The 9359-nt window shown below is 36.6% G+C and overlaps 1 protein-coding gene across 1 annotated transcript; it reads right to left on the reverse strand.

The window, feature by feature from the left end:
- Positions 1-3960: 3960 nt before the first annotated feature.
- Positions 3961-8305, reverse strand: LOC120774368 (dnaJ homolog dnj-5). The gene is made up of 6 exons (XM_040103966.1): positions 5733-8305; positions 5526-5679; positions 5340-5464; positions 5177-5279; positions 4803-5110; positions 3961-4747 (listed from the first exon to the last, which is right to left on the reverse strand). Exons 1-6 carry the CDS (start codon positions 8051-8053, stop codon positions 4633-4635), a joined length of 3126 nt encoding a protein of 1041 aa, XP_039959900.1. The 5' UTR covers positions 8054-8305; the 3' UTR covers positions 3961-4632.
- Positions 8306-9359: the final 1054 nt, after the last annotated feature.

The following is a 9359-nucleotide window of genomic DNA, read 5'->3' on the forward strand; positions in this document are numbered from 1 at the left end:
TAATAAGTATTCTCTCAAATTTTGAAATCGAAATTCAAATTAATACGTTCAGGACAGTATTTCTTGTAGAAAGGGAATAGAGTGGAGAGCATAACAACTCCAATCTTCAGTGGCGTAGCTAGGGGGGGTCGAAGGGGTAATAATCAGAATAACAAAGAAAAATATTAATTTTTACATGAATACTCTTCAGTCTTTGAATTTGTCTTATATCTTTCTTAAAATAGGAGGCAAAATAGGCAAAAAATCCTGCAAATTGTGTCAAAAGTACAAGATATAGGGCGAAAATGGTTTTTTTCTATGGCTTTTTAATAAGATGTCTTGTAAATTTACTATCAATTTCCTCAAAAACCGTATGGTGAGAGCTTTGGAACTTAATTTGAGTGGCTTCTAGTTCCTAAATTTTATATACTTAATATAGAAGATATTTTGTAAAAATTCACTTTTGTTTGAACCACCTTATGAAACTTGTAGGTGGGTAGATAAAGAGGGACGGCAGAACATCCTTGGCCCCGGGCGCCCGAAGTTGTAGCTATGCCACTGCCAACATTTAAACACGTTTTTCTCAGAATGCGTTTTTCAAAATGGTTTCCACTCTCAAAGGAAGAGTTTTGTAGATATCTAGTTCCGATTATTAGCTAATGGTGCTATGGAAGCTTTTATTATTTTAAATTTGAAATCTTCCTATTTTTTTCGACGAAAAACTATCGAAAAAGGGCCATTTTGTAAAATTTCTAAAAAAAAGAAAAAAAATTTCCTACAGATTAATAATCATTTTGAAATTTTGGTTTTAGACCAAAATTGCGGCCGCAATCGTAGACATAGTACAGGATATGTTTTTATGGATGTATTTATTTATAAAAAATCGGACTGACTAGTTTATTTCAAAATTAAAAGTAGAATTCGCGAAAATCAGTGATCTGAGGCGATCTCTTAAACAACCAATAATATTATTTTTTACATGTACCAGCTCAAACAGAAAAGAGCTTATAGAGTTGTAATTAAAAATTTACACCAGTCAACTGAGGTTAGTGATATAAAAACTGAGATAGACATAATAGGGCATAAAGTAAGGAATATTGTTAATATTCGAAGTCGTCAAACAAAGCAACCTTTGCCAATGTTTATTGTTAAACCCAGATTAGATTGGATAGATAAACAAAGATTGCACCGTCTATTGAGTCCTCTCCTCAGTCACAAAGTCTCACCTAGCCCCAGCGATGTGATCCCTATTTGGAAACATGGATCCAAGGGCCTTTATGCTGCGCCTATAGACTGCTATGCTGCAACCAAAACCATTGATTTTCGGAGAATGCAAAAGAACAGCTGGTACGACGAGGAGTGCCGTGTCGCAGAGGAGTGAAATTAGACTGCCTACCTCGCAATGTTACGATCGACCACAACACGTCCGGGATGCGATAGATACCGAGGCTTGAAGAGGGAAGCGAGACGCATGTGCAGACAGAAAAATATATTAGAAAGGCCAAAATGCCTAAGTGTGTTGAGCTTGAAAAGCTGGCCGACAAATGTAATGCTCGAAAATTCTACGAAAAAATGCGGCGTCTTACAGAAGGTTTCCAGACCGGAGCATACTCTTGTAGAACCCCCAAAGGTGATTTAGTGACCGATGCCCAGAGCATACTAAAATTATGGAGGGAAAACTTCTCCAGCCTGCTGAATGGCAGTGAAAGTACAACGCCAGGAGAAGGAGAACCCGATTCCCCAATCGATGACGATGGAGCAGACGTTCAATTGGGGCCAAGCCTCCTCAACATCACGTATAAAGTATCGAGCGTATTGATTAAGCCCACCGTCAGCAAACTGATTGGAGCTTATTAGTGTGGCTTCAGACCTGGCAAATCAACAACCGACCAGATATTCACCATGCGCCATATTTTGGAAAAGACCCGTGAAAGAAGAATCGATGCACACCACCTCTTCGCCGATTTCAAAGCTGCTTTCGACAGCATGAAAAGGAGCTGCCTTTATGCCGCGATGTCTGAATCTGGTATCCCCGCAAAACTAATCATTGATATCATCGGCCTCAACACCCGCGACGTTAGTTCTGCTTTCTCCTGACTGGACAAGGAAACAAAGCAAATGAACGAGGGCAAGACGAAATATCTCCTGTCATCAAACAAACAGTCGTCGCACTCGCGACTTGGCTTTCACGTCACTGTTGACAGTTATAACTTTGAAGTCGTAGATAATTTCGTCTATCTTGGAACTAGCGTAAACACCACCAACAATGTCAGCCTGGAAATCCAACGCAGGATTGCTCTATACAATAGGAGCTACTTCGGACTGAGTAGGCAATTGAAAAGTAAAGTCCTCTCTCGACGAACAAAAGCCAAACTCTATAAGTCGCTCATAATTCCCGTCATGCTATATGGTGCAGAGGCTTGGACGATGACAACAACTGATGAGTCGACGTTGCGAGTTTTCAAAAGAAAAGTTCTGCGAAAGATGTATGGTCCTTTGCGCATTGGCCACGGCGAATATCGCATTCGATGGAACGATGAGCTATATGAGATATACGACGACATTGACATAGTTCAGCGAATTAAAAGACAGCGGTTAAGCTGGTAGGTCATGTTGTCCGAATGAACAAAAACACTCCAGCTGTGAAAGTGTTCGACGCAGTACCCGCCGGGGAAGCAGAGGAAGAGGAAGACCTCCACTGTTGGAAAGACCAGGTAGAGAAGGACCTGGCTACGCTTGGAATATCCAATTGGCGCCACGTAGCGAAAAGAAGAAACGACTAGCGCGCTGTTGTTAACTCGGCTATAATCGCGTAAGCGGTGTCTACGCCAATAAAGAAGAAGAAGAAAATAGACTGCTATGCAGTCAATTAGCAGGTGTGTTCTGGAGTTTCAGTCTTGAACCCAATAATAACAACAAAACAATATATGATTTGTAACACATTAATAATGCGCTGGTAGTCATAGTTATCGCTGTCAAAAATTTGGATATACAAAGACTTATTGTACAAAACTATTTAACTGTACTTGATCATTCTAGTCGTTAATGCGTTAAAAACATAAACTCGCCAGCGAATCATAAAAGCTGTAATGTATATCAAAAACTTGTACAACAGAACAATATAATTCAAAGCCAAAAACTTCATAAATCATAAGTATGTACATTTACTCAACAAATTTGCAATCATCCAGATCAAAGTATCAATTACAATGCAACAAGAAGAAATTCAACATCTGCTGGAGTGCTAAAAAGTAATGAGGATAACACTTTGCAAAAAATGTAAATGCTACTTAGCAAACAATTTCAATCATTCCTTTTTTAGTTTGGTAATACCAATCAAACTTCGACTGAAAATCATAATACCAAAAAATAGTTGCGTTGGTCTGAAGTTGCATTGCTACTTCAATTCAACCGAGTATACAATGAGATACATACATATATGGTATACAGCTGGTACTGTTTTTAATTCAAATATACATACATATGTAGAAATTCTTAAACACTACCAGTCAATGAAAATGTACAAGATCGTAAATTCGCTACGTAACAGAAGAAGCTAAGAAGAAACTAAACTTAGTAATCTCAGTAATGATCTATCCAGTATGTTTATTAGATGATAGTCAAGAAACTCGATGACTTAAAATCATTGCCTAGATTTGGCTTTTAGAAATTAAAAATATACACGAACTAAAATATACATATACATATATGTACATATATATTAAAAAATCGATTTTAATGAAATAATCATTAATATTCCTTGATTTATAAAATTGTTTCTTCAATCTTGCTGAATGCTATTAAGATAGATTGCAAATAAAATAAAGAAATGTTTACTCCAGATATTTCACCCAAATATCTCTTCACTAGTGCTAACAATTTCAGAGTTGTAAGCAACACACAATGCATGACAAAGCCATTTCATGTATACTAAATCTATTAACCTCATCCATATTTAATAATTCGAAAAAAAAAGTCACATGCATGATCACAACAGTGCATTTATAGCATGTTATTGATTTAGTTTATTGGATTTTTAAAATGATTATACATCAAATGCACTTAAATCCAATACATAGCACATAACATTCATATACTTACATATATTGCAGTCACGAGTGTTTCGAGGATAATTACATATGTGTGACATTTTTATATTCCAGAATTGTTTTTTTGCTAGATTCGTTTTTACGTTGTAATAATTTTGATATTTTTTTGTTTTGTTTTTGCTTCTTTTGTAGAAGATATTAGATATAATATTTTGTAGAAATAAAATTGCACGTGCACATTGAATATGTAATTTATGTATATATCCTTTGAAATTGTGATGCCATCGAAACAAACAAAAAAAACTAGAATATAGACAACTCTAAGATAATAGGTTATAACTAAATGAAAATATGTACATACATATGTATTTATGTAGAGACGTTGCCACATGCATTTCAACGGTACTTGTTAATATGTATGCACGTACCAGAGTTTAATTAAAATTATTCTGTGGTCATATAATGCAATAATGCATATTTACAGTTAAAATATATTTTTGTTCCATATAACTAATAAATGAAATAATAAAAAGTTGTACGTTTGAAGGAGAAACATTTAGAGATTAATATAGGAAAGCTTACAACTAATCCAAACAATGTTGAATCAATTGCGACGTGTACGTCGACGTGATGCGTTCGAGTAAGAAGATGCCGAATTTCCCGGATTTGGATGTTGGCCGCTATACAAGCTATCAAGAAACTCGTGTAATGATGCCTCACTAGAATTTTAATAGTAAATATATGAAAGCATATAATTGATTTACTCCGAATTACCTCGTTGGAATATTACGCTTGAACTTTCCACTGCCATTCCTATCGTTATGCGGGCCTGGCTGTTGAGAATACGGTTGTTGCGGAGTTTGGTGATTCGGTGAATTAGTGGTTGGTTGTTGCTGCTGTTGTTGTTGCTGTTGCGCACCGCGTACAATGCGGTATTGTACCATATGAGAATTAGGTTCCAAATGCGAAAGAGCCCCTTTTTGACAGTTCGCCCATTCAGTAATATCGTAGACTTTACCCTCCATGAGTGCCAGGTATCTCCATCGTAGCCCCAACATGCTGGTTTCTGCCCAAATATCTCCCTAATTGGTGTATACAATAAAAATTGTTATTGGTATATACATACAAATTTGTTTTCTAAATATTACTTCTCTGGCAGAATGTCGAATTTTGCAGGAAGCGCATTCTCTAGCAGCGTAGTGTGGCCGTTCCGTTATTCGACGGGGATGTCTTAAGCCACAAGTGCTACACCTGAAAATATGTATTTATTTATATTTTTTTATTAAAATTGATTTCATTAACACTTTGCACCTTATCGTATTGGCAGCCTCTGTTATTTTTGTTTGTAATTGTGATAACAAATCGTGCAGCTCAGTCCATGCTTTTTCAGCGTGTAAAGCTTCAGCTAGACTCTGGTCATAGGCAAGACGTTTTTCCTAAAATATATATTATTAGCGTAATTAAATTATTTATACACTACTCTCATATATTTCTCACAGGCTCTCCAATTAATTCAAATGCTCGTTGAAGCACTTTAAAAGCTTCTTCTGCGCCGGCTTGTTTATTCTTATCCGGATGTACCAAAACAGCAATTTTTTTGTAGTGTTTACGTATCTGTTCCTGTGAACAATCAGGCGGTACTCCCAGTATGCTACAAACAATTGAAATATTAAAACAAACAAACTAATTACACTTAAAACTTACCTATATGCATCTTTTCCTTTACAATTAAGTAGAGAATACATGGCCTCCTCACCTGTCTGTGGCAGTCGTCCACTCTTCATACTTTCCTTTGTCATTTCAGGTGGTTTCTTTTGACAGAAACTTCGCCAGAAGGCCCATTGAGAGTTCTTTTGAAAGCGTGCATCAAACCGTCTCCAATAACTTTTCAGCCAAATGTTAGGTTTATTGGAGTTTTGTTTAAAATCCTTTCGTAACTGTTGTGCATACAGAAAGCAACATTCACCAGCGTGCACCAAACGATCATATGCCACACTACACCCAAGCACCACAATATCATATATCAAATAGAACAACCAAGTCAATATCTTTATAGTATATTCCAGCCATGTATAAAGAAATTTTTTCGCTAATTCATAGTTTCTATTCGTTGACCCTGCCGAAGAGTTGTTATACGAGGAGTTTGTGTTTCGGCTGCGTTTTGATGAATATGAATAGGAGGAATTCGAGTTAGCATTGGCATAACGTGTGCGTGATTGATTTACGTTGAAGGGGGATGTATTAGAATTGTTATAGAATGAAGATTTGTTTGATTTCCTTATATTTGCAGTAGATGAATTAGATTGATTTGTTCCGGTAACAAAACCATTATTATTTGGCCTAGAAGCACGTTCTCCATTTTCATTGTTTTTTGCCGTAACATTGTAATAACCATTGAAGTCTTTGTCACCATTAAAAGAATTCGATTTTAGATTCTTGTTGCTATTTATCTCGATTTTATTGGTTTCGATTTCGTTGCGTCGATGATTGGTGCGTTTTTTATTCATGTTGTTGTTGCTTTTATTAAAACCAGTAGGATTTACGTTGGCTTCTGAGATGTTTATCTTTTGGTTCCCCCTTTGTCCAACTTTGCTTTGAGTATTATTATTGCTACTGATATTGTTCGATGTCGAATTGGCGCTTACAGTAATGCTGCTTTGATTTATCCGCTTCGTGTTTTTAGATACAACACCATTTTGAAATTGCTGTAAATTTTCTTTGTTTTCATGCGTTGGAGATTTTTTATTTGAGCGCCCTCCTGTTTCATCTTCAAAACTTATTTGCCTTCGGGTAAGCCCTAGATTTCCCGAAGCGTTGTCTACACTGCTCTTCATATCTCCTCCTTTCCGTTCCGAAGTTATGTTTTTTCCGCTTCTTCCGGCTTGTGTTTGCCTATAATTGTGGTGTAACTGTGTTGTATCAGATTGGTTATTTACTTTGCTTAGAACATCTGAATAGGACATTCGCATCGGTTTTACTTCGGCAACAATTCGCTTCTTCACCTCAGGAGCAATTAGATTAGTTGGTGACATTGAAACGGAAATAGTTGATGTTGGTGTGAGAGCTTCTTTGGAATTGCACTGATTATCATTATCCAAAGTGTCTGTCTCTGGAACAGTTCCCGATACTGGCGTTGATTGCGATTGAATAGCGGTTGAAGAAATCGAAAATTGTATTGACTCTTCAACTACATCAGGATTGTTGGACATAATTTGATCACTTCCAATACTTGTTATTTCTTGCTCAATGGCAGTGTTATATGTCTCTGAATTCAATGCATTTTGTGATTGCATTGGAAGTTGTTGAATGGGTGCACCAGTTACTTTCGGTGACCAATTATGTACAAGATTGTTTATTATCATATTGGCGGATGCGGTATTAGCACTTTGTTGGCAAATAGGTTCTTCATGATTATTCACCATAAATATGGGTGTGTGTTGCGTCACTTGTAAAGTTCCAGTTTTAATATCAGGTCGATTCAAAGTAGGCTGGTTGTCTGGTGTTGGCATCAAGGTATTGCTTGAGAAAAGCTCATAGCTATTAAAGTATTGAGGAGTTGGGGGCTGTGCCTGCGATTGATGTATATGGAACGCTGGTTGAGGCTGCTGATATTGCGAAGGTGGAGCCTGCTGTTGATATTGCGATTGGGGACCCTGCTGTGGGGACTGTCCGTGATATAAAGCATTGGCTTCGTTGGCTAATGCTGCATTGGCTGCATTTTCTTGGCAGTGATAAACTTTTAAGAAGTTTCCATGACCAACTGGAAGGACTGAATAAGTTTCCGGTTGCCCAGGTTGTGAGGAGTATAAATTGTAATAATATTCATTGTAGTGTTGGAATTGATGTTGTTGTTGCTGTGTTTGTGATGCGGGTGACATATATGGAGGTCCCATTAAAAGTGTTTGTGGTTGAGCTGCTGCCTGGTTCATACGTTGCGCTAACAATTGCGACGTCATCTCTACACCAACAGTACTGGGCACAGAACAGTATGCCTCCTCGCTATAAGATCCGTCGTGGGTAGACATTTCAGACTTTACAAAATTTGTTCAATTCTTATTTGCTGAAACGTGAAGCGCGTTGTGACAAGATTGCATGCATTTAAAATAGTTCTATTTGTTGCACAATATTACGAGATTGGGTATTCATATATGTAAATAATATTAACAAAGTCACAATTACAGCAGGAAATTTCTTATAAACGGAATAAAACGGTTTAAAGTAAATCCCACTATAACACAATTTTATTGTTGTACCAACTGAAAATTCTTTACTTTTAACCTATTGGAATTCATATATCCGTAGATTGTCATTTAGAGTAGGTAATATGTCAAAAATAAGTTGTAAGCAAACTTAGCTGTGGTTGCAATTAAAAATGGTTTTCATCCACGCTATACGTGATATGATAATCATTTTTAAAACAAATCTTTTTAACTATTTTTATATAAACAGCAATTCAGTTACTATTTAGCAGTGTAAGCAATATATAAATAGAATTTGTAAAACAAATTATATAAATAAAATTTGAATTAAGTTTTAACCCAGACAGCAGAGGGCTATAACAGTAATATTGAAAACAATAATCAAGAATCGTAGAAACTTGGTGTAACGGAGCAACTCGACAGGAAAAATTTATGGTATACTGACTGTATTGCTGTACGCGTTGGCTGTGGAGATTCCATATTGTTTATGGAATACAATATATGGAATACTAATTCTTCTCTTAATTGGCGTAGACACCGCTTACGCGATTATAGCCGAGTTAACAACAGCGCGCCAGTCGTTTCTTCTTTTCGCTACGTGGCTCCAATTGGATATTTCAAGCGTAGCCAGGTCCTTCTCCACTTGGTCCTTCGAACGGAGTGGAGGTCTTCCTCTTCCCCTGTTTCCCCCGGCGGGTACTGCGTCGAATACTTTCAGAGCTGGAGTGTTTTCGTCCATCCGGACAACATGACCTAGCCAGCGGAGCCGCTGTCTTTTAATTCGCTGAACTATGTCAATATCGTCGGAATACTAATTAGTATGCCATATATTGAAAGCAATGAACTGTCACTTTAGCAGTTTCACAGATCAGTTTTCATTTCTATGAAAATTTCGAAGAGGCAACATATCCTATTTACACATATACCGACGGCTGTACTTTCATTTCGGTAATATTAAATTTAGAAGGGCGAGCATTAAGACGGTTGTGTTAAATTATAAAAATAAAGTATTTTCAAAATAACTTAATACATTTTTCCAAAAAATTAATGTTTAGTTTAATATTGTTAATTTGCGGAAAAATTTTACAAAGTTGATTGGCGAATGAGCGAAGTCTTAAATTTAATAAAGTTA

Source organism: Bactrocera tryoni, chromosome 1, assembly GCF_016617805.1.
Source record: "Bactrocera tryoni isolate S06 chromosome 1, CSIRO_BtryS06_freeze2, whole genome shotgun sequence".
NCBI lineage: Eukaryota > Metazoa > Arthropoda > Insecta > Diptera > Tephritidae > Bactrocera > Bactrocera tryoni.